Source organism: Syzygium oleosum, unplaced genomic scaffold (assembly GCF_021117445.2).
Source record: "Syzygium oleosum isolate NSW1041296 unplaced genomic scaffold, Sole_v2.1 Sole_v2.01, whole genome shotgun sequence".
NCBI classification, from domain to species: Eukaryota; Viridiplantae; Streptophyta; class Magnoliopsida; order Myrtales; family Myrtaceae; genus Syzygium; species Syzygium oleosum.
In genome coordinates this window covers 21,124,262-21,150,727 of record NW_026607485.1, presented here as the reverse complement: position 1 = coordinate 21,150,727, position 26,466 = coordinate 21,124,262, and the positions used below count along the sequence as shown (strand labels likewise).

Sequence of the window (26,466 nt, the reverse complement as noted above, 5' to 3'; positions counted from 1 at the left end):
TTCGGCGATTGATCATGGAGTTGAGATGGAACCGATGGATGTTGAGTCGGGTCCAAACAAGTCTCATTGCTTTTTACTCTTGAAGAGCCTCGGCTAGCCGCCGTTTATCTTACGCACGACGGATCGAGACATTGTATAACTCGATATCGAGAATGTATTTTTGTATGAGTTATTCTTCGGAGCTAGTCGTTATGGAGCAACCACCTGGATTAATAGACTCGGTCTAAGCCTCCTCTCCATGTTGTTAAGCTAAAACATGCTTTTACAGGACCTTTGTCAAGCTAATGGTTTGTTTCATCTCTGCGGTGGTCCATGGGCGCAAGCTGAAACATGCTTTTTCTTCTTGATTTCCTTAAAAAAGGTACGAAACACGGCGTCAAGCGATGGCATTACCAACAACTACGGAAACAAGGTTGAGACTACAATCCAAACTAGATTGTGCATGAGATATAAAACTAGACAGACAACTACCAGTTGACAATGTTTCAGATCATTACTAAATGGATGAAGCCTGCAAATATAATCCGTCTTCTTCCCTGAGACAAACGAGCAGAGCATTTGGCAATCTTCTTATCCGCTCGGTAGCTTCTAGCATTGAGAGTCAATGTCCACGCTGCTTCTGCTTCTGCTTCGCGGGGAGATTCAACAACTATAAGTCTGCACCAAGCGCCCAGTACATGTCCTTGATGGTTCCTAGCAACAACAGCAACCTGAAATTTTCCTGTTTCCAAGCTGCAACATAGTTCAAAGCATTAGTGTTTCAAATCAAACGCCAAAGTCTCTCATTAGGAGCAGTAAGGTTACAGCTAACGACATCCCTTTAGGCCGACTTGACCGAGAAGTCCCCGGAATTCTCAGGTAACCATTTAAGACCATCTTGAGTTGCAGATTCGGGAGTTCTCTGACCGTCTCATCAGAAAAAAACTATGCAAAATCTAGAGACATTCCAGCTTCTCTCATCTTCAGCAATGGTTGCTTCCACATTACTCATCCCATTCCACGGTTTTGGTAATCCATCGTAGTAGCCCCCAGTTCTACTGTTTCACCATTGCCAATCTGATACAAAACTCCCTGGTGGATGATGTTCCTATAAGCGGCAGTAGCTTTCCACGCTCTTTGATGCCGTGGGCTTGACAGCATGCTGTAAGAATGGACTGCCTTGTAAATACTTAGCCTGCACACTCTAACCCATAGCCATCCTTTTCCTTCAACATGGCATTGAGTGCACTGTCAATTTTAAACCCTGGCCTCCTACGTTTTCCGGTTTACAAATGACGTTGCAGCTCTTTAGCACGAGGTCATGGGACTCGCTTTCATCCACATTCCGCCAAAATCACCGCATTTGTTTATCAATGTTCTCACACCATCTTTTGTGCAATCATTAAATAAGGATAGCGTAAATCGGAGTGTTCTGCATCACTGATCTTAGGAAAGTTGTTAGGCCTGCACAGAACAAGCATTTCCGCTTCGATGGCAATATATCAGACTCCAATTTGGTTCCATGGATTATATTCGAGCCTCTGTCCATTTCCTCAAAAAGGGTTCTTGATATTTTGAAGATTATGAAGAGTACAAATGTAAATATCCGTTAAAATCAGAGCCGCAACAGTACACAACTTTTGAGAACACATCCACATGGTATTGCGATGCAAATTTTGCCCCCATGACCCACATTGGGTTGAATCAGAGAGACCCACATTGTTTTAGAAAGTGAAGAATTGGCCGAGACTAATTAAAGGAGATCTCATGATGGCAAAATCTCAAGGGGCTCACAAAAGCATAGTGAATTCAAGGCTTGCAGCTCTTTGATTGGCGATAGTACTTGCTCTCGTCCAACAAAATCAAAAGCAAAAAGTCCCTAGGCTCATATATTCTTCCTTGCTCTCCACAAGCAAAGCCAGATACGTCTTGTATTCAACCGCGAAAAGCCGAAACTTAACTTTCTTTAAACTTTTTTCTCCCTCTTAAGTCATGTTTTCACACTGGTGTAGATGTTTTTCAACGGATTTGGTAATAAGTTGAATAGATTAACGGGAAGCAAATTCCAAGAAGTTATAGTTCTCAGTGGTGCGCTCTGGGATTCATTTTCTACACGGTGAAGATCCAGGTAAAGAATTACCTAAAAAAAGAAAAGAAAAACAATTCCAAAGTTCCAAGGTTTGCTTTTCATTTTCGAAAAATATTATCGATCCTCACATTACTCAGTGGCGCATTCGCATTCTTAAGAATCTTGCAATCGCGATTACAACTACAATTTGTGCACGAAGAATTCCCTTTGCTAACTGGTGATCAAGTAAAATTTGCACCGTAATCACAATTATCGCTTTATATGTTCAACAGAAGAGAGTTATGCACTCCTGAAGACCAGAAATGCCTGGATTGAAGCATTTGTAATGCATAACAAAAATCACTTCCAGCACAATATGTCATCGAAGTTTCTTCTATACTTATCCTGAAACAAAAGCAAAGTAAATGACTTCAATTTAGAATTCTTACCGTTGTCGCTTGATATCGAAAAGAAAGGCGTTCTCAATTTGCTGCGGCTGCATCTTCAACTTTTCTTGGCTGCAATAAGAACAGCAGAACAATTTAGTTCATCTGAGAAATTTTGCTGATACAGTTACATATGAGGCACACGCATGCCATTCTATGGAGGGTCTAACGGAGAGCAGATCATATATCGCGCACATAATGTTTCGAGTTGAGGGGAATGAAGCCTGGTCCGAGATCGTTCTGTCGAAGTCACTCCCCCCCGAAAACTTGAGCGGTATCGAACCAGACAGCATCCCCCTCAACACAGAGAGAGAGAGAGAGAGAGAGAGAGAGAGAGAGAGAGAGAGAGAGAGATGACGGAGGAAGTTCTGAGTTCTTTCATGGGCCCTTATATACGTGAGGAGGATGAGACTTTCTTTTGTGGGTCAAGATCGCATGTAGACAACAAGATGCTTTTTTTTTCTCAATCTGCTTTAACATGCTTTTTTTAACAGAGGTGAATTGAAGTAGATCATATATTCAACTCATCTGTTAATTACTTCATCTACAATTCACTCAAATTTCAACTAGGTATACCTGAGGCATGTTCTTGAATGTGGAACATTAAGTCAATCTTTTCAGTGAAACAAAAACTTGAACAAAGTCGTCCAATCGTCTGAGCTGAAGTCTGCTGATTTCTTTATAGTATGCTCTCCAAAAACAGGCAATTTACAAAGATATAGAGCATCTTTTTCTTTAGACAACCGATATCCAAAAAGAAACAATGGATATGATGTTTGAAGCTCTACAGTCAATATTAATGAGGTATGACTTCCTCAGGTATGGTAAAATCTGTTGAATAAATCGGTATGCTTATCAGTATCGAACCCTTTTGCTCATGATATAATTGACATGGAAAAATGTACACTCTGGTGTAGGAAATAGATGCAAATGCTCATTAAGAATTAGTTGTGCATGGCATATCAACTAAAGATAGAAATAAAAGAGCTGTTTTTTAGCAACCAATAAATAGTTACAGTGCAAAAGTTCTCTACTACCACCCCACATTGCTTTCCTCATCAACCTAATACATGCACAGACAACTCTCTTTTATTTTGGTGATTAAATATAAATAAAGACTTAATATATGTAACATCAACAATCACCACTTGATTATTACTCAGAGAACTGTTCTTATTTATTTGATTGAAACCCACTTAAATTATCATCTCAATGGCTAATGGCCAATTTGAGTGAAAGTCTCTCCTTTTTCCTACCCACCTAGGGACAAAAACAGTAATAAGTCTTGAGAGATGCCAAAACCTAGTCATCAATGAGGACAAATTCCCCAAATTGGTTTGATTCCACGCTTAAATGGAAAGTTATTTTTGGCTGGTTGGCCCTCTTAAAGAAATCAAAAAGAGCAGGTGGGCACAGAGTAGTTCAAAAAGCAGGGGAAAATAAAGGAAGCACATTGACGAGTGTTGCCACTGAATTACTTGGATCATTGGATGTTTCGATGAAAGTTTCTAATGCTGTGAAAGTCCAACCCTCACATTAATAAGACAGTTTGATTGTTTCATGTGACTTCGTTTATCAACATGGGGCGTGTCGGTTGGCGAAAGAAATTGTTCATGTGATCAAAATATCAAGAAGACAGTAATATTGAAAAAAAGAATAACATGTCACCACTACCATCTACATCCAAATCATCGTCACTTATACCTCTCAGTTTTCATCTAGAGAAAAATCATTTTGATCACGAACCCATCTCGTCGGTGAGGTACATACGTTTGAGAGCACCGTAGATGAAGCAAAGGGAAGGAGAACATCTACAAATGTTAAATTTTCCCTCTTTTTTCACCTACAAAATAGTTAAATTTTCTTTAAAAAATTTCCACTAAAATTTTCATCAACCCCATTTTCCCCTGTTTCCCAAACGTACCACAGATGAATCTAGTGAAGTAAATTTTGTGAGTGATATTGGTTTTACACTGATCCCCCTTTGGTTATCAAGATATATGTCACACCATCTTGTAGTAGAGAGAGAGAGAGAGAGAGAGAGAGAGAGAGAGAGAGGCTGAGTCATATTGGTTTTACACTGTTGGAGTTTGGAGCTTAGATGTGGGAGAGAAAGAAGCTGAGTCATACTGGTTTTACACTGTTGGAATTTGGCGCTAAGATAGGGGAGCTGTTAATGTTTCTTTGTAGGAGAAAAAATGGAAATGCTTGTTGAAATTCACATCAAAGTTTTTGTGTTATCCCGCAAATAAGACGTGTGGAACTTTTAGAGCACTCGATTAAAGTTATTCCTAGATATGTTGAAATTATGATTCAAATTGGTATCAATACTTGATCTGGGGAGATTAGTATTGAAGTGTGTTCTTCATGCACAATTATGCTACTGATAATTCTATCGCGGCGGCTTACAAATCTAAGGACTTGCTTAATAAGTACAAATCAGCTGGTACTATTTCAAAAGATAAACTCGACATGACAGCAACACAAAAATGAAAAAAGAGTAGAAAAGTATGCAATAACAAAGTCTTATTTCAATGCTTATGATGAAATTTTAAAGCTCAAAGCAATGAAAAAAGGTAAAGCTTTGTGAATTTTCACAAGCATAGTGTTTTCAAAAGGTCATTTTCCTCCTGTTTAGCGAGACAAAGCTTGTGAAAATAGGCCCTTTACGCAGTAGGGGCTTCTTTTTATCCTTTTGCTTTAGTACCTTTTCATCATGACGAAAACAGAAATAATGAGCAAGAATTTTTGTCATCACAAAGCACTTGTTGACACTGGCCTTTCTCAACTTTACATGCATAGCAAGTCATGATATCCCAAATTGTGAATCTGGGACACCATAGACAATAAAAGATAATTGCTTCACTGAAAACAAAAAGAAAAATGCTTGCACTTGTTTATAGCTTCATTCCATCATTCAGTGCCACCAGCAAGTCTGTATTCAGCAAAAATTACTTGCAATAGATTATAGCTAATTCATATTTGCATGAGCAAGGATTGTCTTTTTCGCCCCATACATCGACATGTATTCAGGACAGAGTTGGAGATCAAAGTCATCAAAGATGATAGGACAAAATTCAAAGCAAGAATGCAGGAGGGGAAAAAAGAACTCATTATTTGGAGGACAGTAATAGACAATATTATCATGGAAAGTCATGAAAATCTTTTATATGTACGACCATATAACTTACAGGAAATTTACACTTCATTAAGTTACACAAACAACTGCAGCAAGTATTGGAGAATCGAAATTGATAAACTGGTCTCTCTCGAGAATTTTTTTCTCCCGGCCTCTCTCTTGAAGTTCCATGTCATTCTTGAGATTGGTCTCCAATCCCAAGTCCGTTCATCCTCGGGGGAGTCGACTCTTCTCTTTCCATAACTTGTGTGAGATCATCCTCAGAGTTGTGAAAACTATCAAGAGTGACGCTGGCAGTGTTGCCTAACTCGCAACGGCTCAGGCTTCGACGATTTCCCTCAAGAGAACTTGGTTTCACCGGATTTCTTTGAGTAGAACTATATGAATTTCCATGACTCTTCCTTCGGCCCAGTTTTGGTGATTTTGCACGGGTTGGTGGCACCTGCCATCCAGAAATAAGTTTTCAAAATGATATGGGAAGGTCACTGAATAAATTGAAACTTAATGCTCTCGAACTCAATATACCTTTTTGAGTTCGGCCTTTGGAGGAGGCCCCTCATGGTAGAAGCTCGGCATTGGGGTTGCCTTGAATGTCATACTCTTTCTCAGTTGCTTAATAGCTGCTTCACTCTCTTCCTAGTGTTTCGACATGTGAAGGTACTATAATGAAGAGGAACAACAGAATCGCCAAACCAAGATTGATGAGGAATTACACTTAATAATGCGCCATACCTTGGTCCTCGTCTTGGACTGGGTTTTCTCCACCTCCATTGCTTGGTGTTTCTCTTCCAACTTGGAGTAAAACTAAGAAAATGAAAAGACATAAGAGCCATTTATAGTATCTTTCTCAGCTTACAGACATCATTAACGCAGACATGTCGAGGTCAGAACAAGATAATATTACCTCTCTTCGTTTCTCTGCACGTTCAGTGCATCTTAACATGGGAGCTGATGCCATGGTCATTTGGGACTTGACATGAGCCGATCCAGGATTGCTAAATCAGGTTAAGGAGAAACTCCAAAATTCAATTGAAAAAAGAAATGATAATCTTGAAAACATAAAAGCGCATTACAAAAGAAAAGCTTAACAACTAGTGCTGTAGGTACAAGAGGATACATGGAAGCAATGGTACACGAATCTTCCTCATTGGGATTTTTCTTATTATCTGGTTGCAAGGGCTTCCCTGATAATGAAGGTGGTGTCTGTAGCCATCGTGACAATTTTTCCAATGTCGAAAAAACAAAGTCAAAGTCTAAATATGTCAAGTTAATTTATAGCTCCCACATAAGCAATGTTTAATACAAACAAAAAAGAAAGAAAGAAAAGAAAGGATGTTTACACAATCGATCTTTTGACCCTAGTTAAATCAGTATGCAAAAGAACAGAACTTAGCCTAAGCAAAAGCATTTACCTGATTCCGTTTCATGTCAGTATCCGGTGCTTTCACTGACTTCCCATTTATGTACTTATCAGCAGCTTTTGGCCCGTCTGGTTCAGCCCCACTCTGGCGGACGCCATTAGCACGCTTTGCAGTTGCCAAGGCGAACGGTTGTGGGACAGTATACTGCGTTCGATTGCATTTCATCCCGTGCTTCGCCAACATTGATGACTTGCTGTTGTCCTTTTTCGTCTGAGCTTCTGATTTGGCCTTCTCATCACGCAAGCCAGTCCTAGGGTGTTTTGTCACCATAGTCTTGCCGTCCTCGTGTTTTTCTTTGAGGCCAAGTTTAGATATTGCAATGGAGTTTTCAGCAGGGCATTTCTTGACCTCATAATATTCTATCATCTCCATTGTTTCCTCATTTTGATGGATCGAGTCATTTGAACCTACAGCAACATGATCCGGCTTTTTAACCGTGCTTGTATCAATTACTTCTGTTCCCATCGCTCTGCATATCAGAGAACAAAACGCAGTAGTTTAGTTAAACGAATGGGGAAAGCATAAGGTACTCAATTATGAGGCCCGAACCCCCGTGAAATTTTTTCATTCCTTCTCTGAGGTCTAGTTGCTACCTTAAGACAATAACTTCCAAATCAGATGGCTAGAGATTAGGCTGAAAGCTGCTGAGATGTTACCTCTCAACTAACCGATAACTCTAACATTTAATTTAAATAATCTTATTCTGGAATGTCATTCTCTGAGGAGATGATATAATGGAAAGAGGCAATTTTTGCAGGACGGTTTGCCATGCAAGGAAAAATAAATGGTCCCAAGGATAAGAAAGCATGTTTTACACAATCATGTGAAAAGGACTGATCTTCAGAATCACGAAATGTCAAGAAAGCACAGTATCAGACTTTATTTTAAGATAAATCATGATGATACATTCTTTTTTCCCCTTAACTAATCTGGGTGATACTTTAAGGCAGTTGTAAATTATGCACGAGCATGAATTGAGGAATCCACTGTGGTCAGGAACGAGATCAGTTCAATTATGAAAATTTGAGAGAGAGTAGGGAAAGGTGAAGCACAGGAAGCAATTTCTGCTACCAACAACAGGATTGATAGCTTTCAAGAGAATTGAATCACATTGAGACTAGAAGATATAATCTCATAATCAAGTGTGATTTGCAGGCTATTAAGCCTACCATTTAAGAGTTATCACAAGAACCAAAAGTTAATCATAAAGCTCTAAACCAGTCCAACAGGTCACTAAAGGACATATTCACGAAAAACAGAGAAGACGAGCATATAATGGTCCTTCTTATCTTTTCCACATTCCTCGTGAATGAATCGACATTGCTTCTTAATATCACAGACCCAATCAAGTAAAAGGGACTAGGCATGCTTAATCGAGGCGCATTTCATCCCTACGGGTCTCGCCGAAATCTACCCAAAATCATCCTACATTTCATCAGCTCATAAACACAGATGCCTCACATTTCGGCAGCAACCAAGAAACATCTAAACATGATCTGTTGATCCAGCAACAGGAACACGGAAAAACCAAATCCAATGCCACGAAAAACAAAACAGCACGGGAGCAAAACAAAGACGGAAGTAAAAAAACAGCGAAACCCAGTTCGGATCAAGCAAAGAACAATGACCATCAATTGGGAAACGGGAAAGAAAAGCTTGACACGCAGATCAAAACTGGGCAAGTGGGACAAGAACTCAAACCACATTACACTGCTGCTGCTGCATCAGACGGGAACCCAGATCACGAAAAGCAAGTACGAGGAGAACCCAGAGAATGCTGCGGATCGACTCACGTTTTTCGCAGCTCGGTCTAGGGGAAAGACGAGAGCTTTGGCTTCAAGGGTCCCTCCAGCTTGGCTCTGTGTTGGCCTGTGCTTGCGTTCCTTCAGTTGGTGTGCTGTGTTTCGGTTACTCTTCGCTTTTCTCTTTTCCTTTCTTTATTTTTTTATTTTTTTTTTATTTTTTTCCGTTTTAATACGTGAGGTGGCCCAGTTGGCAATTGGCAATTTCACGGCTTCTTGTTGGGGGCTCAACGTTAACAAAAACGCTTCCAAATCAGCCCCGTTATCTTTTTCTAGATAATGCCTTTTTTTTTTTTTTATTTCCCTTTTTAATTCATAAGTGATTTTTTTTATAAGGTTTTATTACCACGAAAAACTCCAAAATCGGTACACCTGTGACAAATTTACCATCCGTTAGCTTTCGTTAAATTTTACGGTCAAATTGCTGAGTTGGATGACGAAGTGGTAGTTGACGGATGTACCGATTTGGGATTTTACCCCTCCTTTTGTCACAAGTGTACCGGTTTGTGATTTTTCGTCGTATCAATCCAATTTAACGGAAATTAATAATGGATAAGTTTGTCACAAATGTATTAATTTGGGGTTTTTAGTGCTAAAAAAATTAATATGGAGTAAATTTATCACGGATGTACCAGTTTGGGGTTTTTCGTTGTATTAACCCCTTTTTATATGCCGGTAAATTGCATTCATAGTCCCACTTTTCTTTTGTAATTTTGTTCTGGGTACTTAAGGAAATTGAGTTTTAGGTCCTAAATTTTCAGTTTTTTTTTTTTGTGATTTTGGTCCCTGGTTCTCATCTACGCCGAATTTGTTTTGCTCCTAAGCGAGATCTACCTGTAATGTGATATACCTGCATCGATCTTTTAAGATGTCATTGGGATACTTTTAAAGTTTGAACGACATATTCTAGAGATGTGATTAAAGCAAAATGCAAAATGAGGAGTGAGGACCACAGTTTGAATAAAATTAAAGTTTAGGACGTAAAATCTCTATTCTAAAAATCAATTATTATACTGTAAAATAGGTCAAGCTTTTAGAGAGATCGCATGCGATACCAATACTATCTTGTAAAGCCAATTCTCAAAATTGGTGTTCACCTCGTAAACGACGAATTTAATGATATTTTCTGTAAACAAAGTGAAAAGACAATTACATGGATTAATACTATTAATGGGACCTTATTATGTTGAGTGAGTTATCATGTGTATGACGTTCCTTTGTTAGACAAAGTGCAATTTCTACCTTAAACGAGATTATTGAGCATTGAGTCATTTAATTCATGACAATTTCATCGTCAATCAAATCCAAGTGGAGTGGATGGGAAACCTCGAAATCGATGGGGGAAACGGCGTTTATGAGTTGCCTCGACGAAGTGGGGCATGGACTTCATTAGAAGACATTCTTATCTTAACCAAAAAGGGATTAAAAGAGAAGATGTTTCATCGAATTATTGCAATAGGACCCATCTTTGATTATTCCTCCTAACCCCTTTTGACAATGCCATAACACCCTTCTAAATATTTAATTAAGACCCAATTTCTTTACACCTAATTATCCTTTTTTTTTAATTTTTTTTTGTCCTTTTGAGCTTCCAAATGCCATACCTGCCAAAGTAGCTTTCTCTAGAGTTGAGTTGTTTCTCCTTCTCCATTACTCCTACTTAGCTTATATGTTGAATTGGATAATGTGTTCATGTAACCATCTAGATAAGGTGCTTCATGAGTGGATTGGGAGTTATCTCGCCGTTTAAAACGGCTATTAACTAGCTGATGCGATGCCGACATGGCGTTAATATGACGGCTTTTTTTTATTGCAAGATAAAAATATAAAAAAAAATTGTTGAAAAATCAAGAGATGAGTACACATAAGCAAAGAGAGAACCTAACAAGAGAGAAGAGAGAGGAGAAGGAATGGTTACTGGTAATGGTGGCTATCACTGTTGTCGCTGCCACCTCTGAACTGACGTCGGGAAATCGGACTCAAAATTTAGAGCTACCTCATGAAACGTGGTGCGACAATTGTCGAGGTCCTATGGTCAATTTAATTATCCATCTAGAATTGGTAACTTTTTTTATTTTAAAAATTTTCCTAACAAATTTCTTATCCGGTTTATTGTATTGATTAAAAAAATCTTTCCATACAGCTGGGTTAAACAACAATTAAAGGAATAGAGGATTTCTTTTCTAAAAAAGAGAGTTATAATTGAGATCAAAGAAAAAGTTATGGTACTTGTAATCTCTTTTTTCTGGTTTTGTCATATTTTTCACCTACATGGATGTGAATCCTCTGTAGTAAAACGCCTCTACTTTCAAGAGAATTTCTGCAAAAATCCAAATCCTAATACCTTCTCTCTCTCTCTCTGCGCGCTAGCACGAGTCGATCTTGACCTCAAGGATCAAGACCTCCACGCATGGTGGCCAAACCTTAGGTAGCAGGTCGTCCAAACTGCATTGTGCGGAGGTTGCGCAACCTTAAAGTAGCATAACGAGTTTGAAAGCCATTGATGATTTGCGATAAGAACCGGAAATATCATGCTAGCGACGGGTTGGGGCTGTCTTCACTATTGCGGGTGTGTATATTGGTAGATCATCTAAGCATGCGGTAACCCAAAAGACAGAAAGTACAATAACGAGAGGATCTAAACACAAAAGGAGAGAAAGGGAGAGAATATACGTAGAAACAATGGGGAAATTACCAAAAAACTCTTAAACCTATTACACTTGTATCAGTTCAGTTCTAAACTTTTTAATTTGGCCAATTTAGATATAAACCTTTCAATTGTATCAATTTAGTCCTAAACCTTTTGACGATTTGTCAATTTATAACTAAACCGTTTGAAGATTTGCCAATTTAGTCATTCTGGCTAATTTTAGCCGGAAATCGCTGATGTGGCGGTCTAGTTAGTGCCCATCATCCTATGTGGCACCATTGGCACTGATGTAGATAAATTTTTAAAATTTTTATTGAATTATTTGTTATTTGTTTTTATTCTTTTTTTTTTCTTTCCTTTGTTTTTCTAAGCACAAGCTGGCGAGGGTGTTGCAATCCTCACCTATGGCAGGGTTAGGAAAAAAAAAGAAAATAAGAAAAAACTGATAATAATAATAAATAAAAATAAAAAAATTCAGAAAAATTTTACAAAATTCTCCACGGAAGCTTTGGCCGAGCCATGTAGGACGGCCGGCGCTGACTAAACAGCCATGTCAGCGATTTCCAGCTAATTGATAAATTATCAAAATGTTTATGACTAAATTGGTGCAATCGAAATATTTAGAACTAAATTGACACAAGGGCAATAGGTATAAGACTGAGTTAGTTAAATTGAAAGGCTTAGGACTGAATTGGTATAAGCGCAATTGGTTTAACACTTTTTTGATAATTTTCCTTAAGAACAATCCCATACCAAGAAAGTAATTTGTTTATCTTTTTTACTAAACGATAAAATACGATATGATAGACTAATATTTGATTGCATGCTTGCCTCTATCTGGAAAGAGAATTTCATTAAAATACACGACAATTACTAAAGATGAATTGCAATTCTATAGTGAACTCGAATGGGTAATCACGTAGATTCACAATCTACTGTTAAGATTTAGAATATCCTCATCGGGCGATACTTTGCACATATCTAACTTTGTTTCTCGCCTTGTAATTTTTCTTCATCATTTCTACGGGAAAATTACCAATTCAATCCTCAACCTATTGCATTTGTGCCAATTCAGTCCTCAACCTTTCAATTTGGCTAATTCAATCCTAAACCTTTTGCAAATCAGCCAATTCAGTCCTTTTGGCCAGCCGGCGCTGACGTGGCCGCCGGCCGGCTGACGTGGTGCCGGCCGGCGTCCACGTGGCAATATTTTAATATTTATTATTATTATTTTCGAATTTTTTTTCCTGTTTTCTTTTTTTTTTCTTTTCCTTCTCCCCCTTGGCCTGTCCGGCCAGGGGGGAGGCTCGCCGGCGAGGGCCCAGCTCCGGCGAGGCGAGCCGGGCCCTCGCCGCCGCGGCCGAGGGCGGAGCTCGCTCGGCCAAGGCGAGCTCCGCCTCGCCGAGGCCGGGCGAGGGCGGAGCTCACCCGGCCAAGGCGAGCTCCGCCTCGTCGGAGCCGGGCGAGCGGCGAGGGCCCACTCGCCATGGATGGGCGAGCTCCGCCCTCGCCCAGATCTGGCGAGGCGGAGCTCGCCATGGCTGGGCGAGCTCCGCCTCGCCGGATCTGGGCAAGGCGGAGCTCGCCTTGGCTGGGCGAGCTCCGCCCTCGCCCAGATCTGGTGAGGCGGAGCTCACTATGGCAGGGTGAGCTCCGCCTCGCCGCCGCTGGGCGAGCTCCTCCCTCACCCAGCGGCGGCGAGGGCCCAGCTCGTTTCGCCGGAGCTGGGCCCTCGCCGGCGAGCCCGGGGAGAAGGAAAGAAAAAAAAATTCGAAAATAATAAAAAAAATATTAAAATATTGCCACGTGGCGCCGGCCGGCGTCACGTCAGCCGGCCGCGCGGCCACGTCAGCGCCGGCCGGCCAAAAGGACTGAATTGGCCAAATTGAAAGGTTAAGGACTAAATTGGTAATTTTCCCTCATTTCTACCGTCTCGCGTTGGTTGGATCACCTTGTTTGTCTGATGAGCCACGCCAAGCCAGCTCCAACATTTCTTGAAGTTGGCATCAAAATTTATGTCCTTGTTGAAGATTCCAAAAGCCAGAAATGGAGGAGAACCAATCGATGCACCGAGCTACTTTATATAACACGCAATCCTTGCACAATGCAGATCGTCGTAGGGCGATATAGATGGAAGAACGTGGACTTCAGAACGTCCCAAAGATAGGATATTTGGCGGATGGATGCAAAGGTAAAGTGCATGGATTGTTCTTCTCTTTCTGGAATTCACTTGGAGACCATCACCATTCCAATCCCTGTTCCATCATCACGTGTGGATTCATTTTTCAAAATGGGATTGTGGATGTTCTTGGAGATGGACAGAGTTTCCCTTAAGTAGCTAAATAGACATATTTCCAATTTCCAATTCAATAGGTTCTAGATGAGACTTGCAGGATGTTATATGGGATTTCTAGGAATTGGAGATGGACAGAGTTTCCCTTATGTATTATGTACGCTTAATAAGTATCTCAGGTAACTTTTTCGAAAACATACGATTTGTTCTAAATTCTTAAGTCCCTCGTTATATACATACTTCACGAAAGCCACATAAAAAATGGTAAATAGAATAAGTTCTGGTATGTAAATAAATGAGTTAAAGTATTATAGGATGTTTTAATATGAGCTACATACTGATTTTTCCATGAACAGTTTGCTACATCACATAGCTATGTAAAATCCCAGGCTCCAAGCATGAATCACCTAACCTTAGAAGATGAGCAATTCTTCTCTTATTTTCTATCCTTTGCCTTCTACTTCACCTTGTGAGATTGATATCAAGCAGGAAAGAGCAAATGGCCGGAGCTGGTGGGAGTCGAAGGACATGTTGCGGTAGCGACGGTGGAGGCGGAAAACCCCAATGTGAAGGCTGTGATTGTTCCGGAAGGACATCTCGTCATCACTGATTTTGTGTGCACAAGGGTTTGGATCTGGGTTAACAAAGGTGGATATGTCTTTCAAGTTCCTATTATTGGTTAGGGCCTTGAAATGAGCCCTTTCTATCCATATCGACCTCAGTGTTTGTTGAATCATATTTCACTGAAAATAAAGTTGTAACTACATGAATAAGCAAACAAGGAAAATGGAAATACTCTAATCTGTGATAATAGCACTAAAGTGCATGATCTCTCTCTCTCTCTCTCTCTCTCTCTCTCTCTCTCTCTCTCTCTCTCTCATGTATCAGGGAAATTTTGATTTGTAGAGATCGCGGATGATTCTAGGGTTCCTTTTTTTTAATCAAAAGAAAATATCATTCATTTGTCAAGATCAAACATAAGAGAACCATAAAAAGCTTTAACACAACAAATCCCAAATAGCTACAAAACAAAATAAAACCTAGAAAACAAAAGAGTACAGCGTGCAGCTATGAGAATGCTCTCATTCCAAAAGATCATATCTATTACAACATCAAAAAATAATTGGTGATCGATTATCGGAACTATTAGTGATAGGCACACGCCGAGATCTTCCCCTAAAAAACTATGGCTTGCAGTATGCGCTTAAGTTCGATGCCCTCAACACCATCGCTATACGAAGACGACAACAACAACAACAACATGTTGAACCAACATAGATCAAATGCCTCTAAATAACTTCCAGGTCTAGATTTAGATTGCAAAAGAAAAGCCCCCAATTTAAATCTAGACATAAATAGAGAGAGGAGAGCTTTTGTCGAATCTCGGAGAAGTCATACAACCATATCCTGAGTATTCTGCTGGTTGGACTGGTGATAACGTTCTCACAAAATTTTTAGTTGCAAATAGATTTATTCACCATGACAAGTGAAGAAAAACAATAACAACAAGTGAAAGAAGACGCCAAACGAGGCAAAAAAAGACTCATATTATATTGAGAGAAAAAAAAGGAAATTAGACCTTGAAAAAGAAAAGTAGAGTAAAGCAGGCTCTCAGCTTCAAAAATTGAAGCTGAGAGCCTGCATGTGAAGTGTCTTTGAGGGAGGGTTTTTTGGGAGAGAGAGGGTTATGACAGAGAGAATACGGTTTTTGTTGGATGTGACGATACTAGGGTTTAGTCAAGGAACAATCCGAAAAGTTTTTCGTAGTCAGTAAATTTTTGAATTTGATGGTAAATTTCAAATACCTTTGGTAAAAAAAGTATATCCGTAACTAAATTATGAGGCAACCAACTAGCAAATTACCAAAATTATTGGGAATTTACCAATATGTACTTTCGAAAAATAGTACATTGAATATAATTATATTTGATAAAATATTTACATATTAAACCATGCTTTGATTTAATAACTTAAATTTTTAGAATAGTTAGCAGTGATTCCATAAAATCTCATTTGGTATCAGAAAAGACCAAACTAAACGTAAGAGGGAGTGATAGAATATTTAAATATTAAATTATATTTTCATTTAACAGCCTAAGCTTTTACAACAGTTGGTATTAATTACACAAAATCACACTATATTCACATAAAAAGGGCAATATAATTTAAAGTTAACATATCGTAATTGCCATATCATTTGAAATTATGACGATGTTGAAAAATTCTCTTTTGATAGCAAGTTATAATTGTAAGAAAGAAATGTCTCACGTGCGCTAAATGTGGGTCCCAAATTGAATTTCCATGTATAAAGATAATAAAGAATTAAATTTAGAGTTAACTTAAGAATGGAAGTAAGTTATTTTATGAGAGGAGGGAATGGATGATGTGCAGAGACTAAGGCTTTCTGTAGTTCGGTTTGCGGGAATGTCTTTGAAAAAATGCAAAAATTTTTGGGCTAAAGGAGTTTTATGAAATGCAAATATTATTTGGTAAAGTGAATTTTAAAAATACATTGGGAAGAAACTTTAACCTAACTGTCGTTTGGTAAAAACTACACATTTTTATTTCTTTTTAAAAAATCTCAAACTATTTGCCGGCGGTCAAATCTAGCAACTGGCCAGCCTTGCCTGAGGTTGCCCGACCTCAGGTGAGGGTGTTGGCGGCTCGTCGGTGGCTCATTAGTGGTTCGTCGGCTGCTGAGGCTTTCACTGGCAAGTAAGGGTTTTCAAGGATAATTTTGGAATGAAAGTTGAGCGAGGGCAAAGTTGGAAGAAAAAAATGTCTATTTGCATTCCAAGAATACTACTTTCCAAAGTACCTCCGAATTTGTTTGGGGTAAAGGTCTTTGGGAATACAATTGCATTTGCCCAAGAGTTGAGCAAAAAACGAATCGAACACCATTTGCATTTGTCCTAGAGACTCTAGAGCCCCAAAACCTATTTGGAATACCGAACCAATCGGAGCCTAATTATGAGTTCGCTTTACTGATGATGATAACTTATAGTTATATTTTTCTCAGTTCATTAAGAATAAAAAATGAGATAGAGTGATGTTTTGGCTTGATAATGCAAAAGATGAGAAGAGATATAGACACAGACAAGAAGAATCAAATCTTTTATTCTAAAATAAATATGAATAAATCTCGATCGTTGACTGACCTTTTTTAGGACAGTACATTTAAAAAGAAAACAAAACAAAACATGCTCACGAGTCCTTTCCTTACGATGAAATATGTGTTAGCCTTTTTTTTTTTTTGATGAATGAAATATTTAGGGTTAATATCACGAAAACCTCAAACTGGTACACCTGTGATAATTTTACCCTGAACTAATTTTTTGACCATAAAAAACCTCAAATTGATAATTTTTTGACCATAAAAAACCTCAAATTGATACACCTGTGATAAATTTACCCTCAGTTTGTTTCCGATAAATTTTATTGTCAAATTGCTTTGTTAAATAACACGTGGCAGTTAACTGATGTACTAGTTTTATGTTTTACCCTCCGTTGGTCACAAGTGTACCAGTTTGTGATTTTTTGTGGAATTAATCCAATTTAACAGAAATTAACAGAGAGTAAATTTATCATAAATGTATAAGTTTGGGGTTTTTAGTGGTCAAAATATTAGTTTGAGGTAAATTTATCATAGGTGTACCAGTTTGGGGTTTTTCATGGTCAAAAAATTAATTTTGAGTAAAATTATTATAAATGTACCAGTTTAAGGTTTTGCGTGGTATTAATCCAAATATTTATGAGTCTTGTCAATATTCACATCCTGGAACAATTAATTAAAGATGTTATTGTTATGAAATTTATTTTCGTCAATAAAAATTTACTAGTATACTAATTAATATGTCAGATTGTTATTGAATTCTTCGATATGACACATTGAGTAATGCTACATTTACTAAAGGTCAACTTAAATTGGTATGCTAAAAGAGGTGGCATCTTATGTGAGCATGTAGCAAACAAACAGCACACAGGAAAATGAAAAAGATTACGAATGATCTCCATTGCAACATCACTCCAAGCTATCAAAGTTGACATGTGGTGCAGAAATTTTGTATTGGACCAACGCGTCGGTATGAGATTAGAATCAACCGCCCCTAATATATGCGGATCGGGCCGAGGCCCGAATTAACTCCGAAACACGAACCCGGTGGATCAATCGGGCTGGGATGGGATCCCTGCTTGGGCTCGATCACCCTCAAAGCACTCCCAGCAATCTCCTTTGCAGTAGATGCTGTCTAAGCCCCACTTCAATTCCTCTAAAATTTGATTACTAAGGTGGATTATAAAATTTGATTACTAAGGTGGATTAGTCATCAGAAATACGGTAGAATCGATGTGATCTCCCGTTGCTCCGAACATGCGGCTCCTTTTGCGACATGTAAATGATTATTAGTCTCGAGATTAAATTATATCTGACCCCATCAAAAGACAAAACCCGAGTTTGTTTCTGCAACACGAATCTCCGCGAGGAAGACGAGTGATGGAGACGTCAGTCTCTTTGATTGAAAGGATGTGTCTAGAGCCAATTAAGATGTGGCTTTGGCTTTGGGAAATAGAGAGCATACCATTCTGCTCAGAAATGATTCTTTTTGATTTCGTATCCGGAAATAATTTTTAAGCATTTGAAGGCGTTTGGTAACTATCTAAAATTTCTATTCTTAAAATAGAAAAAGAACAGAAATGCATTTGGTAACTGCACAAAATTTCTTTTTATTAATAATATTTTAAATTTTTTTATATTTCTTTCTCTTTTTTTCTTTTTTTTTTCTTTCCCTTCCCCTTCCTTGGTCATGGCCGGTCGCCGGTGTCGGTGATTAGCCACAGGCTAGGGCCGACGAGGGTGTTGCGGCCTGGGTGAGGGTTGCCCTTGCCCAGGCGACGAGGGCCGCGACGCCCTCGTCGGTTCTAGCCTGTGGCCAATCGACGGCGGCCAACGGCAGGTCAGGAACGAAGAAGAAGAAGAAACCAAGGAGAAAGAAGAAAACCAAGAAGAAGAAAAAAAAAATTTCTTTTCCATTTCTGATTCTCGATTCTGTTTCAAAATCGATTCTAGAAATAAATTTTTGTAAATTTGTGCTCGGGAACAAAAAATTTACCAAATGAATTTCTGTTTCAAAACTAATTATGAAAATAAAAGAACTATTTGTTAACTTGCCAAACGCGCCCCAAAAAGCTTTGCAATATAATCTCGTTTTGGACTGATGGGGTTCGACTAGACATGGCCACGGTTCGGAACCGGCGGTTCCGGTTCGTGGCCATGTATGAACCGGAACCGGCGGTTCCAGGTCGGTTCCGGTTTCGGCCCGGTTCGGAACCGGCTGGTAAAAATTAAAAAAATAAATTATGAAATAAAAAAATAATGAATTATCAAATTATAAAATAATGAATTATTCAATATAAAATGTAATCAAAATGTTCATTGTAATCAAATTTGGGGAAAAAAAGAGTTTCTCCACTTATCTACAATTTTTTTTTTTGAAACAGGACCCGGAACCGGCGGTTCCGTTGGTTCCAAAATTGTTGGAACTGGAACCGGGCCCGTAGGCCACGGGCCGGTTCTGATTCTGAACTGCAGGCCCGGTCAACAGGCTGGTCCCGGGCCGGTTCCGGGCCGAAACCGGCCCGTGGCCATGTCTAGGTCCGACGGAGAATTTTCAAGCCTTGCCCGTCAAGGTCCACCTTCTCCAAAGTCAAAGCCACACTTTCGTAAGACAAAACAAATGAAGTGATTGGTTGGTCTGACAGTCTCAGGATTGGAAAAGTTAAGGCTATCTTTCCAACACGTGTGGGACTGAGGATGTTCATAGCTTAAACTTTAGTACTTGTAGGACAAGAGAATAACGTATGCAACGACCCTTGCCAACTTCGGATTTTAGTGCTGCATAGTAACCATGACTATTCATATATTTTAGGGTTAATACCACGAAAAACCCTAAATTGATATATTTGTGACATATTTACTCCAAATTATTTTTTTGACCATAAAAAACCCCAAACTAGTACACCTATGACAATTTTACCCTGAACTATTTTTTTGACCATAAAAAACCTCAAATTGGTACACCTGTGACAATTTTACCCTGAACTTACCATAAAAACCCAAAACTGGTACATATGTGACAATTTTACCATGAATTAAAATTTTAATATTATTATTTTTTTATTTTTTTCGAATTTTTATTTATTTTTTTCCTTTTATTTTTTTTTCTTCATCTTTAACCTCTGGCCGGTCGCCGGTCCGGCGACCGGCCAGAGGCGGAAGCCGGCGAGGGCCGCCCTCGCCGGCGTCGGCTCGGGCGACCCTCGCCGGTATTGGGCGAGGGATTCCCTCGCCTGCGTCGGGCGAGGGCCGCCCTCACCGGTATCGGGCGAGGGATTCCCTCGCCTACGTCGGGCGAGGGCTGCCCTCGCCGGCGTCGGGCGAGGGCCGTTCTCGCCGGATCCGGCGAGGCCAACCCTCGCTGCGTGGGGCGAGGGCCGCCCTCGCCGGCATCGGGCGAGGGCATCCTCGCCGCCCAAGGCAAGGGCGACCTTCGCTGCGTCGGGCGAGGGCAACCCTCGCTGCGTCGAGCGAGGTTGCCCTCGCCGGCGTCGGGCGAGGGCTATCCTCGCCCTCCCAGGCGAGGGCGACTCTCGCTCGACGCAGGCGAGGGCCGCCCTCGCCGGTGTCGGGCGAGGACAGCCCTCATCCGACGCCGGCGAGGGCCGCCCTCGCTAGATCCGGCGAGGGTCGCCCTTGCCGAGTCGAGCGAGGGCGGCCCTTGCCAGCAGCTGCCGAGGGCGGCCCTCGTCGGCTTCCGCCTCTAGCCGGTCGCCAGACCGGCGATCGGCCAGAGGTTGAAATTGAAGAAAAAAAAAAGAAAAGAAAAGAATAAAAAATTCAAAAAAATTAAAAATAATATTAAAAATTAGTTCGGGGTAAAATTGTCACATGTGTACCAGTTTGGGGTTTTTTGTGGTATGTTCGGGGTAAAATTGTCACAGGTGTACCAGTTTGGGGTTTTTTATGGTCAAAAAAATAGTTTGGGTAAATGTGTCACAAGTGTATCAATTTAGGGTTTTTCGTGGTATTAACCCTATATTTTATAGCAGGTATGACCCTTATGATGAAGCCTGTACGAGGTCGATACTACTGGTCGCCCTCACCGTCACTTTTACTCGTAAGAAAAAGAATCACCGCAATGTTTTAAATTTCTGCTAAATGAGTAGTTCAAGCGGGGAGAATTACCATGGAAAATTAGTCGCTTTGCAAATAAATAGCAACAAAGCTTGTGTTAAACTGATACGATATTTAGATCCAAAATCCGAAAATGTACGAGGTAGAAAAGTGGAAATCATGTGCTTAATCATTTGATCTAATTGATGTGTGTACAGAGAGATCCTCCCCCTAATCTTAGTACAGTGTTTCTCATAATGTTATGCAGCATATACTATTGTACAACTCAAACCATCTAACCAAGTAGGTTCAAAGTTTCGTGGAATGTCTGAATACAAATTACGAAAGAGCACTATTAGCCTCTCCTCTATGGGCAAAGGGTCTTTCAGTTCATGTTTAGACAAAGAGCTACTCAACTTATGTCCTGTCCCAATATATGAAGAAAAAATGTTTGGCTCTGATCTGGGCACGAGTTACCTCATGTCCTACATTGTTTGCGTTTTACAAATCATGACTGATTGTTTCGAACTCAACATTATTTATGGAAATCTCAGTATCAACATACATGTCAGAGGCTCGTGGACGAAGGTGATCCTAAACAAAAAAAAGTTTGACCGAGCTCGTCATGAAGTCAAGATTGTTCAGCCAAATGATTGCATACGAACGAAAAATTAAAAGTTGAAAAGTCGAAAAGTGCACCTAGAGAAATTTGGCCAAATAAATGACAAAAAAACAACGCTCCAAAACAAACGCTGACGGGCATACCAATCGAAGCCGGTTTTGTTTGGAATGGTAAAGCAGCCGCCACGTCCCGTGAGGTGCAAGATGGTGTGGTGCGCAAGAAATACTGCGTGTATGCACGGGACTCTTATTTGACCGTGATTAACAATACATCAGTCAAACACAAGTACTGCAGAACATGAAACGTTGGTGTGCTATGAGTGTGTGTATATATATCCAAAAAACCCTAACATGAATCTTGGACAACCTCCTCATTTTACTGCAGAATTCTCAAGAACAGCTTAGGTTACAAACTCCCAAGTGCAGAGTTAAACTATGGAGCGGCATACACCCCCTCTCTCTCTTTGCCACGTCAACACAAAATCCATCATCATCAACCGCACACACATGCTCATCCATGCAATAGCTCTGATCATCCTCATACGCTACAGAGCTTCTTTTTTCTTCAATGAGATTACTTCCACAGACAAACCCACGGTTTTGGCTTGGCTCCTCATGTTCCTAGCCGAATTAATGTTATCCTTCTCATGGCTGCTCAACCAAGCCTACCGGTGGCGACCTGTCACACGGACCGCCTTCCCCGAGAGGCTGCCGGAAGACGGCAAACTTCCGCCTATAGACGTGTTCGTGTGCACGGCGAACCCCGATAAAGAGCCGACCGTGGAGGTGATGAACACAGTGATATCTGCGATGGCACTCGACTATCCGCTGGAGAAGGTCCATGTGTATCTCTCGGACGATGCAGGGTCGCCACTCACCTTGTACGGGATGAGGGAGGCATACGATTTCGCGAGGTGGTGGTTGCCGTTCTGTAAGAGGTTTGGGATAAAGACGAGGTGTCCAAAGGCTTATTTCATGGATGATGGGGATGATGATAATGAAGCGGATGACGATGGGGTTAATGTGAGATCTAGTGATGAGTATGACTCGGAGAAGCGGAAAGTCAAGGTTGGTCTTCTATAATTTCACACAGGAAATGGATCAAATATTAACAATAAGAATACCATTAACAAAAATACATATGTTTGGACTATCTCTTGTTTTCCCCGAGAAGCAAAACAAAATCTGCATGAATTGTGGCATAATTTTTTTTTCTGGTGCACCAAAATTTTATTGGTCCTATAGTTAAGCGCAATGAATTCCTATGGAGGTCTGAATGTAGTTTAATGTATTGCAACTTTTTTTATGGAGACCAATCGCATGAAATATCCTATTGAACCACAATTTGTGCTCTCTTATTGTTAATTTTGTATTGCAGGAGAAGTATGAGTTATTTAAGGCACGAGTGAATGGATATAAAGCTAGGCACTACAAAGACTCGAGTCTTAGTAGTCGGGATCATCCATCTACAGTTGAGGTACTTATAAATCTTATTTCTCATTAAAAAACAACTTAATTTTCCTTTTCTTTATAGAACTTGACTCTGATAATATATGTTATAGTTGATCGGAGGAAGTTCCGTTGATGAAGTCGTGCAAGCAGACCAACAAAACATGCCTCTTCTTGTATATGTCGCAAGAGAAAAGAGACCTTCGCACCATCATCACTTTAAAGCTGGAGCTCTAAATGTTCTTGTATGCTACAAAATCCAATTTTACATCCTCTTTCTTTACAAAATTATCAAAGATATCTAATTTTGTAATGATTCATTGATCGATGATTTGGATATCGCCCTTCCATTGCACAGCTCCGAGTCTCGGGAGTGATGAGCAATTCGCCTTATGTTCTGGTATTGGACTGCGACATGTACTGCAGTGGTCCTTCTTCAGCAAGGCAGGCCATGTGCTTCCACTTGGATCCGAAAATATCTCCTTCGCTATCGTTTGTCCAATTTCCTCAAAGATTTTATAACATCAGTGAGAACGACATCTACGATAGCAAAATGCGATCGTACTTTTGGGTGAGGAAAATAATGAAAGACTGGCACATTTTTCGGTTATGCGTGTACAAATTTCTTATGATTTCTCACTAATTTGAAATTTGCCCTTATTTTAGACATCCTTGTGTGGAATGGATGGACTGAAGGGGCCTGGATTATCTGGTACCGGCTTTTATATCAAGAGAGAGTCATTGAATGGGAAATCCATACGTGAAGGTAAGTAAATAGATAGATCAATTTAGTTACTAATAATTGTGAAAAACAAAGAATTCTCTTTCATTTATCTACGAAGTAAAAACTAGCTTCCTAAATTACTGCAACTATGATATTTATTGTATGCCCTGCTAATTCGATAGGGACTGATGTCATGGACTTAAGAAAGCTCTTTGGCAATTCGAAAGAATTCATTAAGTATCTCCAGCAGAACGACCTGCCAAGCAAGAACGTTATTCTTGGCAACTCTGCAGCATTCTGGAAAGAAGCCCAGTTCTTAGCTTCTTGTGGATACGAAAATGGCACCAAATGGGGTCAGGAGGTGAGTATAATTAGTAACATTTTGGTTTGCCATAGGTAATTTTTCAACTTTTTTTTTACCGTTCGTTTATCCGATATTCAGGTGGGCTTCCTGTACCAATCCGTGGCGGAAGACTACTTCACAGGCTTTACCTTGCACTGCAAAGGGTGGACATCGGTGTATTATAGCCCGTCAAGGCCACAGTTCATGGGAACAGCGACGACAAATTTGAATGACCTGCTGATTCAAGGCACGAGATGGAGTTCGGGCCTTGCCGAAGTCGGCTTCTCTGGATTCTGTCCTCTGATATACGGCTCACTGAGGATGCCAATTTTGCACAGCATGTGCTATGCTGAACTTGCATTTTTTCCACTCTATTGCTTGCCCATTTGGATCTTTGCCACTATTCCTCAGATCTGTCTATTGAATGGCATCGCCATATATCCAAAGGTAACTTGACACTCTTAAGCGCTAGATTAGTACATTGTCAAAAATCACTCTAGTCTTATTCCTATTTAGGATTGCTAATAATGTAGTTGACCTCTGTGCACTTGAATTTATTTTATGGTAGGTTTAGTTGTGGTGTTGATTGACCTGGCGAATTAGATGCAGATTAACATCAATTGTTTTTCTATCCGTCAGGTTTCAAGTACATATTCCATGGTACTTTCCTTGGTGTTTGTTTCATCACTCTGCAAGCACTTGTATGAAGTCGTTGCGAGCGGTCACTCGGTTCGAACATTCATGAACGAGCAACGGATGTGGATGATCAGGTCGGTGACTAGTCACGTGTATGGAACGATGGACGCTATCCTGAAGCAACTTGACATGAGAAAAGCTAGCTTCTCACCGACAAATAAGGCTGCCGATGACCAGCAATCGAAGAGATACAAGATGGGCTTATTCGATTTCCAGACGTCCATAATGTTTTTGGCTCCGATGGTGGCTGCAGTGATATTGAACGTGGCTTCCTTCGTCGGAGGAATCACTAGGGTGCTTGCTTTGGGGGGTTGGGACAAATTGCTTATGCAAATGGTTCTGGTACTTTTCGCCATAGTGATGAGTTACCCTGTGATTGAAGGGATGGTGCTGAGGACGGACAAAGGACGTGTTCCGCCAACGGTCACTTTAGTATCGGCTATACTTTCCTCGGCATTATTTTATCTAGGTTCGTCTTTCTTGTGAACTAAGTGATTGGAGTTGATGATCCTTGTCCGATGGATGAGACCTAAGTTAGATTTGTTTCAGTACCTTCAATATATAAAGCTAGAGAATTGCCAAGGTTATGCTCAAACCTTTGCTACAAGAAGTCATGGGAGGCATTCTATCTTAAAGCTGCGATCAATTTTACTGTCCTTTTTCTTTCATTTTCAAGATTACAAGTGTTTTAGGAGACAAAAGTGGCTTATGTGTACGGAAACGTGAATCAAATGACACAACGAATAAGGAGGGACTGCCGAGATTATATAAGTGAAATAAGAATCGGCTTACGAGAGGCATTTTGGCAGTCTAACAATCTCCGATGTATATGAGATGGACCCGATTGCAGGATGTAGACCGATCCGCCTTGTGGGGACAATTGGACGAGGCGTTCAAGAAAGTCTTAATTGGACTTTGATTTGGTCTTGCCCTAGGTTGCCGATTATAATTTGTTTTTTCTGCTGGATACGCAAATCCAAGATTCGGTCGACACGATATCCAAGGTGGTGGTTTGTTTTTTTCATGGAGATAGATATTCAAGGTTGACCGGGGAGCAAAGCAAATCCAAGTTTGACCGCATGGTGGACACGTATAGGTATTGCCGCATAGTCGGTGACCCCTTTTTGAGCCGCACAAGCAAACGGAAAAAGAAAAAGAAAGAAGGACGCTTCTCCAACTCGCACAAGGGAAAAGCTCTCCGAAGGAGGCCGCAAAAGGACAAAAGAAGGGACAACACAGGAAATATGCACTTGAATAATATTGCAAGATTCATTAGCTTTTGCGTTAATTTTATAACACATGGTGAGAAGTGAGCAATATGTCGAGTAAGTTAGCCTGGATGCCAAAATATCGTTGCACGAGTGTCAAAAGATATAAGTTCAAGTTCAGGGCGCCCTCTTTTACTTACTCTGTCTCTCTATCTTAGAATTGTTTGGTCAAGGTGGTGATGTGTGTGTGGGTGGCAAATGTGTTTTAAGTGATAATAGATAGATTACGATCGCAACCAACTCATAAGGGCGCGCCACCAGTCAAGCATAAAAATAGTGATAAATGAAGTTTACCACTAAAGCTTAAAGGACAAGCCACCCACTTAGCATAAAAGATTTTGGAATAAAAGAAGTTCACCACCAAAACCTAAAGGAAAACTACTAGTAAAAGATAAATGA

General features: G+C 40.1%; 3 protein-coding genes across 5 annotated transcripts; 1 reads left to right on the top strand and 2 right to left on the bottom strand.

Annotated features, from left to right (window-relative positions):
- Nucleotides 1-360: 360 nt before the first annotated feature.
- On the bottom strand, nucleotides 361-2,829 carry LOC130140243 (uncharacterized). The gene is made up of 3 exons (XM_056319137.1): nucleotides 2,689-2,829; nucleotides 2,497-2,565; nucleotides 361-732 (listed from the first exon to the last, which is right to left on the bottom strand). The coding sequence occupies exons 1-3, from the start codon at nucleotides 2,784-2,786 to the stop codon at nucleotides 486-488; spliced, it is 414 nt and encodes a 137-aa protein (XP_056175112.1). The 5' UTR covers nucleotides 2,787-2,829; the 3' UTR covers nucleotides 361-485.
- Nucleotides 2,830-5,582: 2,753 nt separating this feature from the next.
- On the bottom strand, nucleotides 5,583-8,970 carry LOC115688412 (protein WVD2-like 3). Of its 3 annotated transcripts, none has more exons than XM_056315955.1 (7): nucleotides 8,847-8,970; nucleotides 7,045-7,522; nucleotides 6,750-6,835; nucleotides 6,537-6,627; nucleotides 6,365-6,436; nucleotides 6,158-6,268; nucleotides 5,583-6,074 (listed from the first exon to the last, which is right to left on the bottom strand). In XM_056315955.1, exons 2-7 carry the CDS (start codon nucleotides 7,516-7,518, stop codon nucleotides 5,805-5,807), a joined length of 1,104 nt encoding a protein of 367 aa, XP_056171930.1. In that variant the 5' UTR covers nucleotides 7,519-7,522; nucleotides 8,847-8,970; the 3' UTR covers nucleotides 5,583-5,804. The 3 variants fall into 3 exon arrangements, with proteins under 3 accessions (XP_056171930.1, XP_030470085.1, XP_056171936.1); XM_030614225.2 differs by having other exon boundaries at nucleotides 8,755-8,915; XM_056315961.1 differs by having other exon boundaries at nucleotides 8,763-8,901.
- Nucleotides 8,971-21,933: 12,963 nt separating this feature from the next.
- Nucleotides 21,934-25,394, top strand: LOC115664521 (cellulose synthase-like protein G2). The gene is made up of 8 exons (XM_030586444.2): nucleotides 21,934-22,655; nucleotides 22,966-23,064; nucleotides 23,150-23,281; nucleotides 23,395-23,607; nucleotides 23,703-23,802; nucleotides 23,943-24,121; nucleotides 24,203-24,550; nucleotides 24,743-25,394. Exons 1-8 carry the CDS (start codon nucleotides 22,023-22,025, stop codon nucleotides 25,283-25,285), a joined length of 2,247 nt encoding a protein of 748 aa, XP_030442304.1. The 5' UTR covers nucleotides 21,934-22,022; the 3' UTR covers nucleotides 25,286-25,394.
- Nucleotides 25,395-26,466: the final 1,072 nt, after the last annotated feature.